This window comes from Cervus canadensis, chromosome 5, assembly GCF_019320065.1.
Source record: "Cervus canadensis isolate Bull #8, Minnesota chromosome 5, ASM1932006v1, whole genome shotgun sequence".
Lineage (NCBI taxonomy): Eukaryota > Metazoa > Chordata > Mammalia > Artiodactyla > Cervidae > Cervus > Cervus canadensis.
Window position 1 is genome coordinate 94510999 of NC_057390.1, and position 21926 is coordinate 94532924.

A 21926-nucleotide genomic window follows, 5' to 3' on the forward strand; every position below is an offset into this window, starting at 1 on the left:
AGGCCGGCGCGGTGCAGACGAGATCCGCGACGCTCATTGGCCAAACGAAGGTTGGCCCAGCGTGAGGCCACGCCCCCGGCGGCCCCGAGGTTGGTTGCGCGGGCGCCGGGGAAGGAGACGCTGCCCTTCCGCAGCGATGGGATCTTGGGTGAGTGGCGGCGGTCCCGGCTTAGCCCGGGGGGCCGGCGCGGCGCGGCAGGGTTCGGGACTGAGACTTGCAGCGGGCGGGAGCCGTGCCTCCGCGGGGAACTGGGTAAGGGATCGCAGGTGTCCCGGCTCAGCCAGACAGACTAGAAGGGCCCTGGTTGGGAAAGAGCAGGTGCTCGGGCCGTGGGCGGCGCGAGAGGTGGAACAGAAGAAGGTACCCAGTCCGTGGGAAGATGCCTGGGCCTGGAACACTGCAGAGATTGGAACAGGGGCGCAGGTCCTGGACCCGAACAGGGCAAGTACTGGGATAGGAGGAGCCGGTGCGCGGACCTGGGGCGGCGGCAGTGGGGCACCTGGACAACCCTAGAGAGTATTCCGGGGGTCGGGGCAAGAGAGGAGGGACCTTGACCAGGGGATGCGGAAGGAATTGTCCGGGATGGACAGATTCTAAGAAAGGGGATATTGCTGAGGTCCAGCGTACGGAGTGCTCAGTGGTGGTCGGATCCTGCCAGGGTGGAATGAACGAAGACTGGGCAGAGGGGTCGCTCAGAGGAGCACTTGGGCCGGGGACATTGCTGGGCTCAAGGCGGAATGAAGGGTGCTCAGGCCAGAGTAATTTACGGAGTGGTTCAGGGCAGGGAAGGAGGTGCCTGGGATTGAAAGCCTGGGCATCCACGCTGAGAGGTTGTATGTGCCGGCGTGGGGGTGGAATGGGAATAAGGAGGTTCCAGCCCAAGGTTACAAGGAAGGAGAGGTGACTTGCCCAGGTGGGGAAGGCATTAGGAGTATCCACGTGGTGGGAGACATTGCTGTGGGCTTGTCATCACAGAGAGGAGGTGGAGGCTTCTCTCCTTCGGCCCTGGGTTGTGCCATGGGGATGGATAGATGGGCTATCTACAGGTGGATCTGAATCCATCCCTAAAAGAGAAGCTGTCTTGGGACTGGTGTCCTTACCTGACACTCTTCCTCAGACCGGGCAGCAGAGGCTGCTCTTGACTTTCCTGCAGGTAAATGCTAGGCTTTGGGGTCCCCCAGAGCTGTGGTCATATCTCAGCTTCGCCATTTTACTCAGTGACCTCAGTCGGGGTGATTATCTTCTAGGGCCACAGTTTCACCATCATTGAGATAAATAGCTCAGCTTTGAGGGTTCTGAGTGACTAGACTCAAAACCCTGCATGGAGAGACTGTTCCAAGCCTGCCTGTTAAAGTAAGTGCCTGGGAAATAGTAGCTGCTGATCCTCTGATGTTCTTATCTCCCTTTGTTCTGAGGCTTGGGGCAAGTTGGAGGGGTGAGGGAGGTGGCTTGTGATATTAACCTGGCCCCTGATCACTGGAGGTCACGTAGCTTAGTTTGTAGCCTCCTGGCAGGATGTCCCCTATCCTTAACAATGTGAGTTTCCTCAGGCCTGCCTGCCCCCCTTACACACACACACACACACACACACAGCCCTGGAGTTTCCTCAGGCCTGCCTGCCCCCCTTACACACACACACACACACACACACACACACACACACACACACGGCCCTGGAGCTACCTGATAGGATCATTCATCCTTCCCACTCACTGGGAATAAACTGTTTCTTGTGCTGGTCCAGTGACTTTGGCAGCCATCTGAAGTAGACAGGGTCTGTCTGGCTGTTGTATTCCTTCTGTTTGAAGTCCCAGGAGACCTTGAAGGCACACTTGGCCTTGGTGGTGTTGGGTCGGGGAGTTCTCCGCAGGATCTTGGGGACTGGCTTATGTGTTCAAGCCTCTTATTCGCTGGCCTTGGAACGGGGCCATGAGGTATCTCAGAAGACCCCAGGGCAAAGTTGCCCTTCTGGTCTGTGGTTCTTCCAGGACTTCCACTTCCTGCTCCATATCAGATTTGGCAAAAGGGTTGTGTTGAGCGTGGAGTTTAAAGTCCAAGAGATCTTGACCCATGTCCCGATTCCGTCTGGTACCAGCCATCTGGTACCAGTGACTTTGGACTCCTGACTTAGCCTGTCTGAGCCTCAATTTCCTTGTTGGAAATTGGCGGGGGGTATGGGAAATAGTTGGATGACATCACCAACTCAATGGACATGAGTTTGAATAAACTCCAGGAGTTGGTGATAGACAGGGAGGCCTGGCGTGATACAGTCCATGGGGTTGCAAAGATTTGGACACGACTGAGTGACTGAACTTAACTGATGGGAAATAGAGCCCATCTACTTCGCAGATTTGTAATGATTCAATGAAATGATGTATGTAAGGAATGCAGCACAAAACACCCATATAATGCATAGTAACTATTATTATTTGAGGAAATACCCTGCTGTTTTCATAATACAGTCCACAGGAAGTACAACATTCTTGGTTTCGTGGGAGGTGGAAAAGATGTAATGATTCTCAGTCAGGGACTTGACCCTTAGAGGCCTAAGATTTCTGCTTAGCCCACTTGCCATGGGTTTAAAAAACTTGAGACAGTGTGGTTTAAAGCCTCAGGTTTGAGAGTGACCTCTCAATCCTCCAGGCTCTGGGTCCGCACTGGGGCCAGTATGCCAGACACTGCCTCCTGCTCCCAGGGCTCAAGGTGGGCAGAGGGTCTGTGGGGTGCTTGGCTGCCTTCCTGCTAGCAGACACAAAAGGCTGGGGCCTGGTTCCAGGCCTCACATTCCACACGTGGGCTTTGCTCCCAGCTCATTCCCCCCAGAGCACTCTTGTGTGTGTTTCTCTGTGCCCACATGCTCACGCCCTTGTGGCTGACTTGGTCATCTGTCTCTCAGCTCTGTGCAGGGACCTTCTGGTCTGTGCGTCCCTGTTCTTTCGGAGCGTGGATGGTACCCGGGACCCAGCCAGCAACCAGTTGAAGACGTTCTCCTTGGAAGCTTTCAGCCCCGAGGGCTCTCGCCCAGGCTGCTGATCCTGCCATGGCGTTCCGGCGGACCGAGGGCATGTCCATGATACAGGCCTTGGCCATGACGGTGGCTGAGATCCCTGTGTTCCTTTACACCACGTTCGGGCAGGTAAAGATCAGGGCGGTCGTGGTCCCGCCCTTTAATCCCACCAGTCCCTGAAACATTGAGCCACTCATCCCAGAGTCCTTCAGCGTCCAGGAAGACTGGGCCTTTGTAATTGCTGTCCCAGGCCATCCTCTTTGAGTAGAGTAAGAAGGACTGGATTAGGAGTCTGGGGTCCCAAGCCCAGTCTCCTCTCCAGGTCTCTGGACTCTTAACCTCAGTTTCTCTGTCTATGAAAGGGGTTGATCAGGCCCTCCCTGCCAGCTTTAAATGTCTGTGGCTGACCAGGCCTCTTGACACTCCCTAAAGCTCACCCTGAGGGGTGCAGCCTCATGAGGGGGTCCAGCAGGCAGAGCGAGTGTACTGATGGACCACTGACTGAAGTGCATGTCACTGTCCTTGAGGAATTGAGAAGTGGGGTCGGCAGACCTGGGTTCGGTTTCTGCCTCTCTGTCACCTTAAGCCCGTGTCCTAAGCTGTGTGAGCCTCGGATACCTCACCTGGAAAATGATGGGCATTTGGACAGGTGACACAGGTGCAGTCCCGATGTGGCACCTGGGATAGGTGCTCAGTCACTGCAACTGGTGGAATCCTGACCGATGGTGTTGGGGACACCATCTCCTTGGCCTTATCATTTTGCCCTCCCCAATCACTCCCAATCCCCCTCTTTTACATCTCTGTGATCCAGGTTTCAGAGGCCAGGTCCCTGCCCCAGGGGGTGGTTGCCTCTCCAACATTCCTGGTCAGGAAATATCCCCCAAGGGCCTGAAGCACCCAGGCCATCTGAGTACCCAGGCCTGAAGCACCCAGGCCAGCTGGGTACCCAGGCCTGAAGCACCCAGGCCAGCTGGGCACCCAGGGCAGCTCTCCCAGGCAGATGTAACCGGCGGCCCCCCTCTTCTCCTACAGTCTGCCTTCTCCCAGCTGCGGTTGACACCAGGCCTGCGGAAGGTCCTCTTTGCCACGGCCCTGGGGACTGTAGCTTTGGCCCTGGCCGCCCACCAGCTGAAGAGGCGACGGCGGAAGAAGAAGCAGGTCGGCCCTGAGATGGGAGGCGAGCATCTGGGCACAGGGACCCTCCCCATCCTCATGGCCAGGAAGGTCCCATCGATGAAGAAAGGTAGGTGTGAGGTGGTGGGGAAGGGTGAACCTGAAGTCGAGTCTCAGCCGGGCTCCTGTTAGCTGAGATCTTGGGCCAGTGACATGCTGTCTCCAAGCCGAGTCCCCTCATCTGTGAAGCAGGTCATTGTAAGGATTTGCTGGGTCATGTGGCCGGATGCACATGTCTTTGGAAGCGATGGTTCTCCTTATCTGAGGACCCTCTGGGAGTGTCGGGTCCAGAGTGGGCTGGTGGGGCACATCTCCTCCGTTCAGCGAGGGAAGTCCCCTGCCTCAGAAGTAGGAAGGGCCCTGTGGTTCCTGAGCTATATGGTCGTCTCACTATCTCCTGGTTTTTTACTTGGCATGTAGTAAGATTCACCCTTTTCAGCAGACAACTTTATGAGTTTTGACAAACACTTATAGTCATACCGTCCAACCACAGTCAAGAGCTGTTGCTCTGCAAACCCCCAGGGCCCTTGGGAGTCAGCCTGTCTCCCCTTCCCCCAGCTCCTGGCAGCCACTGGTCTGTTTTGTGTTTGCTTGTGTGGCTCTAAAAGCCTCTTACGGTCCGGTTAATCTTGTAACCCAGCAACCCAGCGTTTGCCACATACAGGTTGCTTTCCAAGGCAAGGAGGCCTCACAGGCTCTCTCGTCTTGGGAGAAACCTGTTTTCAGAAGCAAAATTTGCTTGCATGACAAAGACTTTTCACCGAGAATTATCCTGGCAAAAGGAAAGTTTCGTCTTTTCCTCTCACTTGCCTACCCCATACCAGCGCCGTCTCTGGTTCCACCTTAGTTTGCTTTCCCTATTTTTCTCACCTAAAAATAAAACAAAAACCCTGTGTATTTTAAAAAGCTGGTGCCTCAAATCCTTTTTGGAAGGAGAATTCCAGATCAGTCAATCAACAACACAGGGGAAACTGAGTCAGGAGTGGGGCAGTGGCTGGGCCTTTTTCTCAAGTTTAACCTTAACCACTCCGTGCCAGGCCCTGTGCCCAGGATACGGAAGTGAGCAGGAGAGCGGGCCAGGGCCTGGCCCTCTGTTGCTAGGGGCATGCCCTGGGGGTGCTCTGCTGTCTGACACAGAAGGTCAGGACAGGCTCCCAGATGACAAGGAAGGAAAGAGGGGTGCGGAGCCGTGAACAGCCCGTGCAAAGAGGCTGGGTGGGAAGCCGGCGTGACGTCTGCCCTCCTGTTCCTCACAGGCTACTCCAGCCGGAGGGTCCAGAGCCCCAGTAGCAAGAGCAACGACACCCTGAGTGGCATCTCCTCCATCGAGCCCAGCAAGCATTCAGGCTCCTCCCACAGCCTTGCCTCGGTGAGGGTACCAGGGTGTCTATCAACGGCCTTGGGGCTCCTGTCTCTGCCCTTTGGGGGCTTATGTGCTGGTAGGAAGATGGGAGAAGAGGTTCCATCCATTTATTCATTTGTTCACTCACTCATCCATCCGTGAAGGCTTTCTGAGATCGTTAGTGACCAGTGTGTGCCCGGCATTGGTGAGGGATAGGTGGACAAGTGTGGAAGAGAGCCTGTGTGATACTTCCCCATGAAAGTTCATGCATTCATTCATCAGACATTGAGCAACACTGGTTTTATTGCCAGGGACTACCAGGCACTGAGGATATAGAGATAAATAAGACAGAGGAGTTTATTTTCTCTCAAAGAACAGCTTTTGGCTCATTCACTCATCTAGTTATTAATTTATCCAGCGAGTACTGAGCCCCAGCTCTGAGCAGGCCACAGCCCTGGGGACCCAGGTGCCAACAAGACCTGGCTCTCATCACAGCCTGGCAGGCAGATGGCTGCTTGTGAGGGACAGAGGCGTGGGTGAGAGCCCGGTCCTGCTGGCCCGTGGGTAACAGGTGCTCCTTGAGTCCTCCCGGTCCTCTTTGTGGTGGAGCCCTGGAGTGGGGAGGGGTCCTGCTGCTCAGGAGCAGGGCTCGGGGCAGCTTCCGGAGGAGGTGGCTGGTTCCCGGGCTGGGCGTCGGCCTCTGTTTTTTTCCTGCTTTGGCCATTTCTCATACCTCAGGCTCTTGGAGTCGGTGGAAGTGCTGTGCTGCATGCTTGGCCACTGTGGCCAGGGGCTGGTTTCAGGGGTGGTATGGGAGAGGGCGTGTGGTCAGGCAGGGGGGTTGGTGGGGAGGCTGAGGGGTCCTGCTCGGGGTCTGGGAAGGCCTCACCCTTTATTCTGGAGTTCTGCCCTGCTTGGCTTCCAGATGGTGGTGGTAAACTCATCCAGCCCCATGGCTGCGTGCTCGGGACCATGGGAGACCAGAGGGATAGAGGAGTCCGTGACCACCGTTGATGGCAACGCTGAGAGCCTCTACATGCAAGGTGCGGGCTGGGAGACCGGCCTCGACTCCCCTCAGCTGCCAGTGCAGGGTAGCGAGGGAACTGCCTCCTCCCAGGAGCCCGGGTTCTCCGGGTGCTGCTTGCAACCCTCACCCCACCCCAAACCCCCCAGTTCTATGGTTTCTGGACCAAGGAGTATTTCCAGGAGTTAGTCTGGTCGGCATGAAGACCCACAAGCAGGACAGCCCTAAAAAAAAGGGATCAGGACCAGGCTACATGGTCCTTCCCGTTCCCATCCTTCAGGGCCCTGCTGCCGCCTGGCTCTTCTGATCCCCCTCTGGAATGATGTAATGAGGGGCCTGGCCACTCTTCATCCACTGGGGACCTGACTCCCTTCTCCCCATCTCCCCCGCCCGCGCTCAGGCATGGAGCTGTTTGAGGAGGCCCTGCAGAAATGGGAGCAGGCGCTGAGTGTGGGGCAGAGGGGGGACAGCAGCAGCACCCCCACCCCAGGGGACGGGCTCCGGAACCCTGAGACGGCTTCAGAGGCGCTGTCCGAGGTAGGTCGTTTTTCCCTGGGTCTTTTCCACCCCCCAGCCTCAGAGACGGCTGGTAGTGTGGCTGGCGGGGCAGCTGCACTTGGGAGGTGTCTAGCAGCCCCACTTTCTGCTAGCCAGTCATGTCCTCTTGGATGGGAGTTCACCCCTTGACCAGAGTGTTGATCAGCCAAGTAAGAAAACTTACGTCATGTGCATTAGCGCACCCTGGCACTTGGTAGTTACTCAATAAACCACACCGTGATTACAACCTGATCCTGACCGTATAAGGAAAAATACACGTTCTTCATGGGCTGGAAGGAACTAGCCGTGTTCATAGGTGAGTGGGTCACACAGCTTTGTTTTATCTTTTCTTCATACATTTTTTTAATCACAGTTTGATTAAATTTTCTATGGGGCTTCCCTGGTGGCTCAGTGGTAAAGAATCCACCTGCAAATACAGGAGATGCAGGTTTGATCCCTGGGTTGGGAAGAGCCCCTGGAGAAGGAAATGGCAACCCATCCCAGTATTCTTGCCTGGGAAATCCCATGGACAGAGGGGCCTTGTGGGCTATAGTCCAGGGGGTCCTAAAAGGGTCAGACATGACTTAGCGACTAAGCAACAACAACAACAGGTGGTCTATAAGTGAATATCTCAATATCAGAAAAGAGAAAGTAAAAACAACCTAAAATTAAAAAAGTTTGTGAGGGACTTCCCTGGTGGTCCAGTGGTTAAGCCTCTGCCCTTCCACTGCGGGGGGTGTGGGTTCGATCCCTGATCAAGGGAACTATGATCCTGCGAGCCATGCAGTGTGGCCAAAAAATTTTTTTTTTGTGAAAAGCACAATAAATACATGTCTTCAGATGAATGTTCACTGAAGCAGTGTTTTATAATAGTTAAAACACATGAAAAAGTGGAAACTTGAGAGTCTCTCGGACTGCAAGGAGATCCAGCCAGTCCATCCTAAAGGAGATCAGTCCTGGGTGTTCATTGGAAGGACTGATGTTGAAGCTGAAACTCCAATACTTTGGCTACCTGACGCGAAGAGCTGACTCATTTGAAAAGACCCTGATGCTGGGAAAGATTGAGGGCAGGAGGAGAAGGGGATAACAGAGGATGAGATGGTTGGATGGCATCACTGACTCAATGGACATGAGTCTGAGTAAACTCCGGGAGTTGGTGATGGACAGGGAGGCCTGGCGTGCTGCGCTTCATGGGGTCGCAGAGTCGGACAGGACTGAGCGACTGAACTGAACTGAAATGCCCACTAGGAGGAATCTGAAATACTAGCCAGCCTTTATTAAAGGGTAGAAAGAAAGCTCTGTGGGCTGATAAGTTGCTCTGTCCGCTGTATTTTATTAAGTGAAAAAAAAGCAAGATATAGAATGTGTATAGTGACCCATGTGTACATTTTTTTCTACTGAGATGTAGCCAATGTGCAATATCATGTAAGTTACAGATCTGTAAGAATGATTCACGACCCATGTATATACATTTTTTTAAAAATATTGTCTATTTTCCTTAGGCGAGGTGGATTTAGTTAGTAAAGTCAAGCCTGTGAGTAGGGGTGTTTGTAAAGAACTGGAGGCGGGAGTGGTGAAGTGAGAGCCCCAGGTCAGAGGTTTTTTTTTTTTTTTAATTACAAATTGATCGCTGGCCTATGATCGAAACAGGGCTTCCCTTGTAGCTCAGTTGGTAAAGAATCTGCCTGCAGTGCAGGAGACCTGGGTTCAATCCCTGGGTTGGGAAGATCCCCTGGAGAAGGAAATGGCAACCCACTCCAGTATCCTTGTCTGGAACATCTCATGGACAGAGGAGCCTGGTGGGCTGCAGTCCACGGGGTCGCAAAGAGTTAGCCGTGACTGAGCGACTAACACTATACTATTTCTTAAATTGATGTATAGTTGACTTAAAATGTTGTGCTAATTTCTTCTGGTGTGTACATTTTAAATAAAGGCATACATCTATGCCTGGGTATGCCTGTTGGTAGCTACTGCTGTGTCTGTGCACTTGTATTTCCCTTTGAACAGATGCACAGGAAGACTGCTCACACTAGTCTATGAGGAGGGTCTGCAGGTAAAGGAGGAAAAGACTTCCCTTGGACTTTTCTATACCTTTCTCTCCTGTTTTGACTTTTCTTGTTTCGAGCACAAGCTTAAGGGCAGGGCTTGTACAAGTATTAGCATGGTGGGTTGTTTCTGCTTTAGTCTTGATACTTTTCCTGTATTTAATTTTTTAATTTATTTATGGCATGTGGGATCCTAGTTCCCGGACCAGGGATTGAACTTGTGGCCCCCGCAGGGGAAGCTTGGAGTCCTGACCACCTACTGGACCTCCAGAGAAGTCCCTGTACTTTGCTGTATTAAATAACAGAACAAAACATGACTGTTCGTCCTCTACTGGAGTGAGGTCAAAGTGGAGGCCACCCCTTTGGGGAGGGGTCCAGCCAGGATGTGGGAACACCTTCATGTGTTGAAGAAGAAGGGGCTTAACCCAGGGAATTCGTTGCATGGATGAGGGAGTCGCTGGGAGACCCCAGGGCTCACACCACAGAGGGGGCTGGCTAGCGGGGAGTGGGGTGCAGGTATGTGATGTGAGGCATGAAGACGAGGGGAGAGCTTCTCATCCACCCCCATTCCGCCCCCCAGTTTCTCCTCCCTTCCTCCGCCTGTGCCTCGGTGGGACAACAGGCAGTTGGCAGGCGGGCCTGGGGAACAGAGTTTGCAGTACAGGGTGAGAACCCGTCCGAGACAGTGGGTACCAAGTTGGAGGTGTGCGTGCCCTCCACCCTGGCTGGGCCTTTCGCTCCGAGGCCCGTCACACAGGCCTGATGGCTGTCGTTGTGGGCTGTGGATGCCTGGGGCGTGGGTGACAAGGCTTCAGAGCCTTCAGCACGACTGCACCAGGTCCCGTCTGCTCGTGGGCAGACAGTGGGCGCCTGCCGGTGAGTGAGGGCAGGAGAAGAAGGGAGGCAGCTTTGTTTCCAAAATTGTCCTTGTTGCTAATATTGCTGCTGCTAAGTCGCTTCAGTTGTGTCTGACTCTGTGCGACCCCATAGACCGCAGCCCACCAGGCTCCTCTGTCCCTGGTATTCTCCAGGCAAGAACACTGGAGTGGGTTGCCATTGCCTTCTCCAATGCGTGAAAGTGAAAAGTGAAAGAGAAGTCACTCAGTCGTGTCCAACTCTTAGTGACCCCATGGACTGCAGCCCACCAGGCTCCTCCGTCCCTGGGATTCTCCAGGCAAGAGGACTGGAGTGGGGTGCCGTTGCCTTCTCTGTGCTAATACTGCATCTGAAATTTATAGACCTTTCCTTGTTTTTCTCATTGTGAAAGCAATGAAATGTTCCCTAATAGAGTAGTGAAAAAACCACAGAAAGAGAAAAAAGAGGATAAAAAGGAGCCCAGTCTCTGACCAGACAGCTCACAGCTCTGTGAGGTGGGCAGAGGCCCTCAGGCTCCCTGAGCGCTGGTGCCCTCAGTGGGACCAGCCGCAGGATCCTGGCCCATAGCAGGGGCTCAGTAAATCGTCTTTATCATCAGTACTATTGATGCCTGTTATCTTTCATCCAGACATAACTACTTGGTATCCTTCCAAGCATTTAACTAGGCTACGATTTTTTTAAAATAACTATTGAAATATAGTTCACATACCATACAATTCACCAAATTCAATCGTACGGTGGCTTTCATGTATGTTTCCTCCACTATCTGAAAGTAGAGCCTTCCTAAGAAACCTTTCTTAAGCCAAAATGATGTCAAGCAAAGAAGTATTGAGTCCCCTTAAGACACATCTTCCTAAGAGATGTGCAGAATTGATTGAGATAAAGCACAGGTGCTTACAGGAACTTCCCTGGTGGTTCAGTGGCTAAGAATCTGTGCTGCCAATGCAGGGGGCCCGGGTTCTATCCCTGGTCAGGGAACTAGGTCCCATATGCCACAACTAAGAGTTAATACACTGTGACTGAAAGATCCTGAGTGCCGCAACTAATACCTGGTGTAGTCCAATATTTATATGTATTGGGCTTCCCTGGTGGCTTAGCTGGTAAAGATACCACCTGCAATGTGGGAGACCTGGGTTCGATCCCTGGGTTGGGAAGATCCCCTGAAGGAGGGAACAGCTACCCACTCCAGTATTCTGGCCTGTAGAATTCCATGGACTGTATAGTCCATGGTGTTGCAAAGAGTTGGACACGACCGAGTGACTTTTACTTTCACTTTATATATATATATATAATTAAAAAGCGTCTTTACAGACACAGTTCAAAGTTACAGTGGCTAGATGCTGAGATGCTGAGTGTAGTTCTGAGGGAACGAGCTTGCAGCATGTGCTCAGTAAAAGCTTGGGTCTGTACTTTGGACTGGAATTGCTGGGTCACAGTGTAACTTGGTGGGTCACAGTGTAACTCTGTGTTTAACATCCTAAGGAACTGCCAGTTTTCCAAAGCAGCTACGTGTGACTGCGCTCATTCGTGTCCGACCCTTTGTGACCCTGCGGATTTTAACCCGCCAGGCTCCTCTGTCCATGGGATTTCCCAGGCCAAAAAGCTGGAGTGGGTTGCCATTTCCTTCTCCAGGGGATCTTCCCGACCCTGGGATGGAACCCGTGTCTTTTGTGTCTCCTGCCTTGACAGGCGGGTTCCTTACCACCACCTGGGAGTCCCAAGGCAGTTGTATCATGTTACACCCCCAGCAGCAGTGCACGAGAGTTCCAGTATCTCCACGCCCTCACCAACACTTGTTGTCATCTGACTCCGACTCTTCCATCCTAGCGGGTGTGATGCAGTTCTGATTTGTTTCCCTGATGCTAATGATGTTGAGCTGCTTTTCATGTGCTTATCGGCCTTATGTATACCTTATCTGGAGTAATGTCTCTCAGATCCTGTGCCTTGTTTTAACTTTGGCTGCTTGTCCTTTTATTATCGCATTGTAAGTGGTCTTTGACACTTTCTGGATACAAGTCCCTTGTCAGATGTATGATTTGTCGATATTTTCTTCCGTTCTTTGGGTCGTGTTTTCACTTTCTTTTCTTTTTTTAAACTTGGCGGCGCCTCATCATCAAGGATCTTAGTTCCCTCACCGGGCGGGGGCTGAACCCAGGCCCTGGCAGCGGAAAGCACCAAGTCCTAACCACCGAACCCCCAGGAAATTTTCTATATTTTCACTTTCTTGACGGTGTTCTTTGAAGTACAAAGGTTTTGAATTTGGATATAGTCCAGTGTATCTGCTGTGTTCTTTGGTCGTCTGTGCCATATGTGAGAAACCATTCTCTAACCCACGGCGACTTCCCAGAGAAAGATCTAAGCCAAAGCCACGAGGCCCTGCTGGCCACGCTGAGTGGGGTTGCTGAGCAACACGGCCAGAGGCTCTGGGGCCCCATGGGCTCTGCCAGGCTCCAGCTGGGTGGGCCCCGCCCCGTAACCCCCTTGAGTTTTCCTGGTGAAATGGGGTCATGGTAGCCCCTGCCTGAAGGAGGCCGTGAGGCTGACCAGCGAGGTGCCGGTCGATGCCCAGCGCTCAGCGAAAAGCGGTGGTTTCCATGTTACCGCCCCGCTCTGAGTACTTCCGGCTCTTTGTCCCCAGTGGCCTGAGGCCCTAGTTGGCCCCCGTCCCCTCCCCAGGGTCTGGTTACATGCACTTGCAGGTCTGGCAGCCTCTGTGGAAAACAGACTCAGGCCTGCCTGTGTCTGGCCCCTCAGCCCACAAGCTCCTGGGGTCAAACAAACATTTCCTCCCACAACCTGGCCTGGAGGCGGGGGGAGGCGAGGAGTCATAGGCTGTGGTGCCATGGGTGGGATGCCTTCCCAGGGGCACACAGGTAATAGCAGCAGTGGGGTGGAACCCAGCTTTTTCTGGGCTCCTAACTTCTCTCTGGTTATAATAGCCAACACTGACAGGCCTTCACCCTGGGCCCATCTTTTGGGAAGTACTCACATGCCCTATGCATGTTTTCCCTGAAATCCAAGGAAGTAGGTTCTCTTACCTTAGCTGACAGATAGGGAAACCGAGGCTCAGGATGGGGGAGTTAATTACTCAAGGTTACACAGCTCAGAACTGATGGTGTTAGGGTTTGGACCAGGTCTGCTCAGGTCTAGAGTGGCGCTGTTCAATCAGAAGCCACGTATCTCATTTAAAATTTCCCAGAGACCATGTTAAAAAGCAAAAGGAAATGAATCAAATGACTTTTAATACATTTTCTATAACCTGGTATACCCCAAATATTATTATCTCAACACATAATTAAGGTGAAAAATCATGGAGGTATTTAACATTCTTGTATTCTTGTGGGTTTTTGGGGGGGAGATACGAAGTGTTTGAAATCGGTGTGCATTTACATTTGTCACCCATGTCAGGTGGGGCTGGCTGTGTCTGGCCAGTGGCTCCTGCATAGGGCTGCTCAGTCCAGACCTGCGCTCGCTGCTGGGCCTCAGAGCTGCCCCCCTCCCCACCTCCACCGCTTTCCCTGGGGGCTGGGCCCCCATCATGGTGAAGGAAGGGGCCATTGGTGTAGGGGAGCTTCAAGGGCCCGGATTGACCTTCCTTGTTTTACCCGCAGCCAGAGTCCCAGCGGAAGGAGTTTGCGGAGAAGCTGGAGTCGCTGCTGCATCGGGCCTACCACCTGCAGGAGGAGTTCGGGTCCACCTTCCCGGCTGACAGCATGCTGCTGGACTTGGGTGAGCAGGGGCCGGGTGCAGGATCCCTGGGGCCCAGGACCTCATCCCGTCAGGGGCCCACCGCATGGATGGGGAGACCGAGGCCACACAGGCAGGAACAGAGCTGGGACGAGGCCCCGGGAGTCCCTGGACAGTGTGCTTTGCCCCCATCCCCTTGGGAACAGGCCTTGACGCTGCTGTGTCCACATCTCCCCCCGCCCACCCCAGCGACCGTTCCGGGCCTTTGGCTTAAGCCCTCTCCTGTGGCCGCTGGGTGGGCAGAGGGGTGGCTCCCATGGAGTTAAGCCCACAGCAGGCCGCATAGCACACACATGCCCGCACCGTTGAGGTCAAGAGGCCTGACATCGCCGAGAGGGAGTGAAGTTACTCAGCCGGGCAGCCACAGCGTTCTAGTGCCCGCCACGTGCCAGACCCTGTGCGGTGACCGTGGCCCTGCCCTGGGTGCCGTCAGCTTCCAGGGGGCTTACCAGACTCCTGAGTGTCGGGGTCCCTGGCTCTACCAGGGGCGACACGGGCCCAGCGAGGGCTGGCCAGGGTGACACGTTCTCCATTGCCTGTCCCCATCAGAGAACAGTCTTGCTTCCCCTGGCCTCCTCTCACAGCAGAAAAGACTGGTGGGGCCTCAAGACTGTAGCCTCTGCTTGTTTGTTCAACAGATCGTTCCTAAGCCCCCTTGAGGGTCCAGACCCCCTTGCCCTCGAGCAGGTGGGAACGGCAGTGCGGAGTGAGCAGCCGTTTGGTATCAGAGGCTAAGTGTCAGCTTGGCAAGGGGAGGTGACTTGCTCGGGGCCATAAAGCACAGCCCGCGCTCAGAGCTCAGGGCCCACGGGCGATGTGGCTGCGGCAGGTCCCCTGGTGGGTACTGAGAAAACTGGAAGCTTGGCGACCATCAGCATTGTCTTCCCGGGATCGGGTGTTGGGAGGCTTGGTGTCCGTGGACATCCCAGCCCGGGGAGCTCAGGATCCCAGCTCAGCCCCCCTCTTCCTGCCCTGCCCAGAGCGGACCCTCATGCTGCCCCTGACGGAGGGCTCGCTGCGTCTGCGGGCGGATGATGAGGACAGCCTGACCTCGGAAGATTCCTTCTTCTCCGCCACCGAGGTGATGCGGGTTGGGGGGGATGGCTTCGGGGAGGGGTGAAGGCCAGGGGGGCCCCTGTCGGCTCTGCTGGGGGCCAGTGATGGGTCGTGGGAAAGTGAAGGCATTTCCTCTGGCCGGAGCAGGATCTGGCGGTCGCCAAGTGTTCCTCCCCCGGGGACTTTTCAACTGGGACAGGGAAGCCTGGGAAAGCAGGAGCTGAGGGTCCCACGCGTGAGGGCAGGGGTCCCTGACCCCAGCGGCTGCAGCCCACACTGGCCTCTCCTTCTCCAGGCCTTGTGCTCGTGGCTTGGTGTTCGTTTCCTGCCATGGCCACGTGTACCAGGCGGCTGTCCTTGCCTGGGATGGGAGGACATGGGCTGTGTCCAAGAGATGGTCCCTATGGAAAGGACCCCATGGGAAAGGAGGAGAAGGGGACCACAGAGGATGAGATGGGTGGATGGCATCACCGACTCGATGGACATGAGTTTGAGTAAGCTCCGGGAGTTGGTGATGGACAGGGAGGCCTGGCGAGCTGCAGTCCATGGGGTCGCAAAGAGTCGGACACGACTGAGCGACTGAACTGAACTGGTGGGAAAGGCACCTGGTGACGGGGATGCTGAGGACCAGGAGGGGACTCCAATCCAGGCCTCTGCCCTTGGCCAGGGTTCCCGCTGACATCCCCTCGGAGAGCTTGTAACCTAGGGTGTCCCCTGCTGGAAGTTCCTGGGGCAGGCACCCTCCCCCACATTCATGCTGCTGACACAGGCTTCCACGTGCCCCCCTCCCCCTTTGCACCCTCCCCCCAGCTCTTTGAGTCCCTGCAGGTCGGAGATTACCCGATCCCACTCTCCAGGCCCGCCGCTGCCTACGAGGAGGCCCTGCAGCTGGTAAAGGAAGGCAAAGTGCCCTGTCGGACCCTCAGGTGAACACAGGAGGAAGGAGGCAGGGGGGCGGCTGGGGGCGCCGTTCTCTTAGAGGAGGCTGGGAAATCCAGCAGTGAGTGCTTGGTGAGGGCCCCGCTGAGCCAGGCTGAGGGCGGGGTGGGCTGGCCAGGGCTCCTGCCCTAGTCTTGGAAGTCCCTCGGATGGCCCTGGTACAAGACAGGTGGGTGTGGTGTTAGCGATCACAATAACGAACTAATACAAGTAATTAAAATACCAGTCATTCATGCTGGTTCCAAGTTCTCAGATGCGTCCAATCATGGAAGCACGGTGGGCACTGTCCCTAAGCCCTGTGTTCTGGGTACCTCGTGGGAACTCTTGTTGCAGAGCACGGGCTCTAGAGTGCGTGGGCTTCAGTAGTTGTGGCATGCAGGCTGAGTTGTCCTACAGCATGTGGAATCTTAGTTCCCCACCCAGGGATTGAACCTGCATCTCCTGCACTGGAAGGCAGATTCTTAACCACTGGGCCACCAGGGAAGTGCCCTCTAGGCCCTGTGTTCTGACAGATTCCCTTAAGGAGCGGTCCAGAAGCCAGGCTTGGGGGACAGACCTGGGTCTCTCCAGCCTTGCCACTTCGTATCGTGTGGCCCTGGACAAGTCTCCTGACCCCTCTTAGCGTCAGTCTCCTCTGTGGTATATCTGAAAGCTCTTGTCTGTCTTAAGCTCATTGTTCTGTATGATGGTCATGGCTCCTAGATTTACGTGTGTGTGTTTAAAGTTTGCTGAAAATGGCCAGAAGACCCAGTTGAAGGCCTGAAGGTTTGGATAAAAGGCTCAGACCAGGGTGCATCTGGCTGCTCCAGAAAGCCCTGCCCTGGCCTTGGGGGAAACTGGGCCATTTTGGTCCTTTGCTCAAGAGGGTCCTTTGCTGGTAGAGGAGACTGAGGTCAGCCCGACCCCCAGTGACCACACCGTCCAGTGGCACCACGTGCCGTTGAGGCAGCCCATCCTCAGAGAGCATCCTACCAGCCCCTTCGGCTGGTTCTGGGGAAACTGAGGCCTAGAGGAGACCAGTCCCCTGCCCGAGGTCACACTGCCAGGCGGAGGCAAGGCCACCCGGGGCTCCACCCTGACCCCACAAGGGTGTTGCTGGCGGGGGTCCCAGGAGGTGCGACTCTCTGTGCTTCCCCTCAGGACAGAACTGCTGGGCTGCTACAGCGACCAGGACTTTCTAGCCAAGCTGCATTGTGTGCGGCAGGCCTTTGAGGTGGGTGTGGTCCGCGGGAGCCTGGGGAGCTGGGGCGGGGGGTGGGCTCCTCTGAGCAGGTGGACCATCTGCCCAGCCCACGGTACTGCCCTCTCTGTGGCTTTGGGGGACCGCCAGCTGGGCAGCTCACCCCTCCCTCCTCACTCTTCAGGGCCTCCTGGAGGACAAGAGTCACCAGGTTTTCTTCGGGGAGGTCGGCCGGCAGATGGTGACAGGCCTGATGACCAAGGCTGAGAAGGTAGTAGTGGCCAGGGCTCTCTTTTTGGCTTTTCTTCCCCTGCCCCTTATTTTATCTTTCTTTTATTTAGTCCTGTTCAAAAAAAAAAGAACTCAATCTAAAATCAAGCTGATAAGCTCTGGCTTCATCCTGCAAGCCACAGGAGAGCAGGGAAAGTTTTTGCGTTTTTTTTCCTATGCTAATTTTGGAAATTATTGCTTTTTTTTTTTTTTTAATGTATTTATTTGGCTGCACTGAATCTTAGTGACGGCACGTGGGATCTTAGTTCCCTGACCAGGAATCGAACCTGCGCCCCCTGCATTGGAAGCGTGGAGTCTTAGCCACTGGACCACCAGAGAAGTCCCACTTGGCTTAATTTTGATTAAGAAATCAAGAAGAGCTTGGCGAGCACTGAGCTCCTGAGTGCCAGAGCCTGTGCCCAACTCTGAACTGAGAGGTAGCTGACAGCCCCACCACGTTTTTCCAGGCAGTAAAGATGGGCTGGCCTCTGGGAAGACACTGGCCGCTGCGCACACCCAGGCTCTGGAATTGCGGAATCAGCCTTCCTCCATACTGTGCCCAGGGCCACTCGTGAAGCCTCTCCAGGCCTCAGTCCCCTCGTGTGTAAATGGGCGTGTCCTGGGGATGTCACTGGCTGAGGTCAGTGACCATAAAAAGCGTCAGCAAGGGCCAGCCCTCATCTTCATCTTCATAGTCAACTTTTACATGCGAGGAAACTGAGGCTTGGGGAAGTGAAGGCACAGCCTGTGGTCGTTCTAGCAAATCTTCTTTAAAACTTAATGAAAATTGGGCTTCTCTGGTGTTCTAGTGGTTAGGAATCCGCCTGCCAGTGCCAGGGACACAAGTTCGATACCTGGTCTGGGAAGATCCCCCATGCCATGGAGCAGCTAAGCCCTTGAGCCATATGCGTACTGAGCCAGCACTCTAGAACTTGTGAGCCACAACTCCTGAAGCCCACGTGCCTAGAGCCCACCACTTGCTACAACTAGAGAAAGCCCGAGTGCAGCAACAAAGATCCAGTGCAGCCAAAAATAAATACATCTTAAAAAACAAAAAACAACTTCACAAAAGCAGTTCAAAAAAAGATGATAAAAATGGGAGTTCCCTGGTTGCCTAGTGGTTAGAATTCCAGCCTTTCTTTCACTGATGTGGCCTGGGTTCAGTCCCGGGTCAGGGAATTAAGATCCCACAAGTCTTGAGGCATGGCAAAAAAAAAAAAAAACCAGTGTAAAAAACGATTCACACTCATTGAAGAAAAAACTAAGATGATGCAAAAAGAAGGAAAAAAATTGTCCCCAGCCCCACCCTGTTTACATTTTGGTGAACATTCCTCCAGTGACGCCTCTGCCTGTGGTTCTCATAAATGCCATCACCCTGCCGGTGCTGGTCTGTGTCAGCTCTGTCCTGCCAGGCTCTTGGGCACATCCCTGATCTGAAGCCTCGGGATTCGTATCTGTAAAGTGGGCACAATGTTGGCCAGTCCCTCACAGGGTTGTATGAATTAAATGAGTTGATCCATATTAGGTCAGCCCTGGCACGTGCTCACTTTCTAGGTCCGTAAATGACATCTGTGTCTGCAAATTGCGTCGTCAGCCTCCGCTAGGGCTCCCAGTCCCAGAGAGTGAAGACTTCCTCCTGGGTGCTGACCGTCTGCACCGGGCAGCAGCAGGAGTCCTGTACACTATTTACTGCCTAGTGGTGTCACATGAACGAGCTTACTGACTCCCCGAGAAAAGCTGCAGCTTCTCCCGTTTCACCAGGGAGGCCGATGGTCGTGGAGATTCGGTTGGCGGGCCCAGCCTCACACCCTCATGCATCCTTTCTACAGTGAGCTCCTTCCGTAGCCAGTGCACACCTCCTGGAGGGAGGTCGGTTCTTAGTAACGAGCTGGTGTGAGACGCTGCTGGGCAGCTTGGCGTTGCCTCTCTCCCGGACACGCCCTGGGCTCTGCAAAGCCTCACTCTCTCTGTGACCGCTGCTCAGGCATTGGCCCTGGCCTGGCCTTGGAGTGTCCCCCATCCACGGGCCAACCCGCCCCTGTGGATAGAGTCCAACGGGGTCTTGGGGCCGTGGCCAAAACAGGCTCTGCTTCTCCCTGTAGAGCCCCAAAGGCTTCCTGGAGAGCTATGAGGAGATGCTGAGCTATGCCCTACGGCCGGAGACCTGGGCCACCACGCGGCTGGAGCTGGAGGGCCGAGGGGTGAGTCGCTGTTGTGCCGAGCCTTGGTGTCCTGGGGTCCCCCCGCCTGAGCTCCTTGAGCAGGGTGGAGGTGCGCCCTGGAGCTCTGCCTTGCTTTCGAGGCTCTGAGATGGCTCCACGGCTGCTGGAAGCCCCCGTTCCCGCACTGCCCCAGGCTCGGGCTGCTGGGAGGGTGGCCCCCGCTACACCCTGCTGCGGAGCAGAGGTGTATCTGCTCAGCCAGGTGTTCCCACCTGGACCCCCGCACACCCGCCCTCTCAGGCCTCAGAGCACCGCCTGGCCCTGCAGGTGGTGTGCATGAGCTTCTTCGACATCGTGCTGGACTTTATCCTCATGGACGCCTTCGAGGACCTGGAGAACCCCCCGTCCTCGGTGCTCGCCGTCCTGAGGAACCGCTGGCTGTCAGACAGCTTTAAGGAGACGGTGTGTGGTCGCCCCCCACTCCCAGGCACGCACACATGTGACCCCATGTGTGTTGCCCGGACCCCACGTCCCTCCATCCCTGGTGTTGGGCCCTGGGGCTGGATCCCTACTCATCACGGAGCAGTCACCCCCACCCACCTGGGGCAGGCTGCCGGCCGCTGGGCGCCCCAGCGCCTGCCCTGTAGAACTTTCCAGGGGAGCCCCCCCTTGCTCTCGTCTCATTCTTGTAGAGGGGCTGGGTGTGTATTTTCCTCCTGCCTCATAGTTTCATTTGGGCAATTCCACTCATTCTTAGCTGCCATTAGTTCTATTCCATTTGAATGCATTCAGTCAAGTTAAAATATGGACAAAATAAAGGAGGAACAGCAGGAAAGCCTTGAGCACAGGGCCCCTGGCAGGCAAGCTGTGCCGGGTGGCGTGGGGTGATCTGGAGAGGGGAGGGACTGGGCATTGATAGGCAGTAACCGTGGAGCTCCACAATCACTGAGCAAGGCGGGGATGCTCGGTCAAGTTCATCTTACAGAGGAATCTGAGGCCCAGAAGAAGATTGCTGGCTTCTCACCCTGTAAGGGTTGGAGTCAAAATTCAGCTTTAGGTACACCTGACTCCTAATTGAGGACAGGGAAAAGGCAGACTTCAGACAGCTGTTCCCATCTCCCTGCTTGGGGTGGGTGAGCTGGGGGAAAGGCTTGGTCCCAGCTCTGGGTGAGTAGCAGCTGCAGGCCCGGCCTGTTGGTCTGACCCCACCCCCCGGGGGGTGCCCTCTTTAATTTAGGCCCTGGCCACTGCCTGCTGGTCGGTCCTGAAAGCCAAGAGGAGGCTGCTGATGGTGAGTGAGCTGATGGTGAGGGGCCTCTTGAGAGCAGCCACGCGGGGGCTGGTGGGCCTTGGGTGTGGAGCCTAGCTCAGCTGACCTTCCCTTTGGTGTGTGCTAGACCCTGGTCTGGGGGTAGGACAGGGTGGGGTGGGCTGCAGCTTTTGCCCTTTGTCACAGTACCGGTCACCCATCCTGCCATGACCTCCCCCACAGGGAGGGCCTCAGAAGCCCACAGAAATCTACTGTCTTCCCACCCAGGGCCCAGCACAGAGCGGGCGGTCAGGAGGTGATGAGGGGGAATCAGAAGTGAGGAGAGGGCCTCTTCAGAGGGAGGCAGGGCCTGCGCAGAGCAGCAGAGGTGGTGCTGGCGTCCGGGTCGGGGCAGGGTGCCCTGGGAGCAGGCCGAGCCCCGCTCCCACCCTGAGAGCTGCGTTATCTGCGCTCCCAGGTGGCGACCGGCTGCCTGTCTGGGCTGCCATCCATTGTCCCCCTGCCAGCCCGCTCTGCCGCCCAGCTGATGCCAGCTGCCGCCGCCATGTGTCCCGGGCACTTCCTCTGCTGAGCCTACCCGGGCCCTTACTCTAGCAGCCCTTGCCACCGCCCCGAGGTGGCCCCTGTGCCACGAAGGCAAAAACCAGGGCTCTGAAAGCCCCGGTCACAGGGACACTTCCCTGGCAGTCCAGTGATTAGGACTCGACACTTTCACTGCTGGGTCTGGGTTCCATCCTTGGTCGGGGAACTAAGATCCTGTAAGCTGCATAGTGCCGCTAGATTTTAAAACAAAAAAAAATTTTTTAATTAAAGAAAGTCCCACTCACTCACCCAACATCACCCAGCAAGGACATGAATAAGCCGGACATGCCTCCGAAGCCCCAGCTCTTAATATGAACACAGGGCCTGGCTGCCTCTCCCTGCCCAGGTCCCAGCCCTCAGCCTTGCCATGCCCACTCCCGCCCGTCCCCCCAACAGGTGCCTGATGGCTTCATCTCCCATTTCTACTCCGTATCGGAGCACGTTAGCCCTGTCCTAGCCTTCGGCTTCCTTGGACCCAAGCCTCAGCTCTCTGAAGTCTGTGCTTTCTTTAAGGTAAACAGGGAGCTTGGCATCCGCGGCTGCCTGCCTGGCCCTGCGTCCGGAGAAGGGTCTGGGCGGGGTGCCTGCCCCTTCCACTGGGGACCTGGCCCCGGGTAGGTCCACAGGAAGCCCCAGGAGGGCAGGAACAGAGGACAGAAGGAGCTGAGTTGGGGGCCCCCCCAGGGGGGGCGGTCGGGGGAGTGGCTTCAGGTGG

General features: G+C 55.4%; 2 protein-coding genes across 3 annotated transcripts in view; one reads left to right on the forward strand and one right to left on the reverse strand.

Annotated features, from left to right (window-relative positions):
* Positions 1–21926, forward strand: part of MIGA2 (mitoguardin 2) — a 23857-nt gene continuing 1931 nt past the window's right edge. The window contains exons 1-15 of one of the 2 annotated variants that reach the window (XM_043469798.1): positions 1–148; positions 2898–3137; positions 4041–4251; positions 5438–5550; positions 6449–6566; positions 6948–7084; positions 13617–13734; positions 14733–14833; positions 15619–15734; positions 16888–16960; positions 17112–17198; positions 19300–19398; positions 19687–19821; positions 20597–20650; positions 21608–21724. In XM_043469798.1, coding sequence (XP_043325733.1) covers positions 3042–3137; positions 4041–4251; positions 5438–5550; positions 6449–6566; positions 6948–7084; positions 13617–13734; positions 14733–14833; positions 15619–15734; positions 16888–16960; positions 17112–17198; positions 19300–19398; positions 19687–19821; positions 20597–20650; positions 21608–21724 — 1575 coding nt within the window. In that variant the 5' untranslated portion in view covers positions 1–148; positions 2898–3041. Of the gene's footprint in view, positions 254–2897; positions 3138–4040; positions 4252–5437; positions 5551–6448; positions 6567–6947; positions 7085–13616; positions 13735–14732; positions 14834–15618; positions 15735–16887; positions 16961–17111; positions 17199–19299; positions 19399–19686; positions 19822–20596; positions 20651–21607; positions 21725–21926 lie in introns of both variants that reach the window. The other variant, XM_043469799.1, reaches the window with a different exon arrangement.
* The window catches only part of LOC122442248 (cytochrome c oxidase subunit 7C, mitochondrial-like), a 20898-nt gene continuing 9995 nt past the window's right edge, over positions 11024–21926 (reverse strand). The window contains exons 2-3 of the mRNA XM_043469804.1: positions 11916–11920; positions 11024–11034 (exon numbers count right to left, since the gene is read on the reverse strand). Coding sequence (XP_043325739.1) covers positions 11917–11920 — 4 coding nt within the window. The 3' untranslated portion in view covers positions 11024–11034; position 11916. The remainder of the gene's footprint in view (positions 11035–11915; positions 11921–21926) is intronic.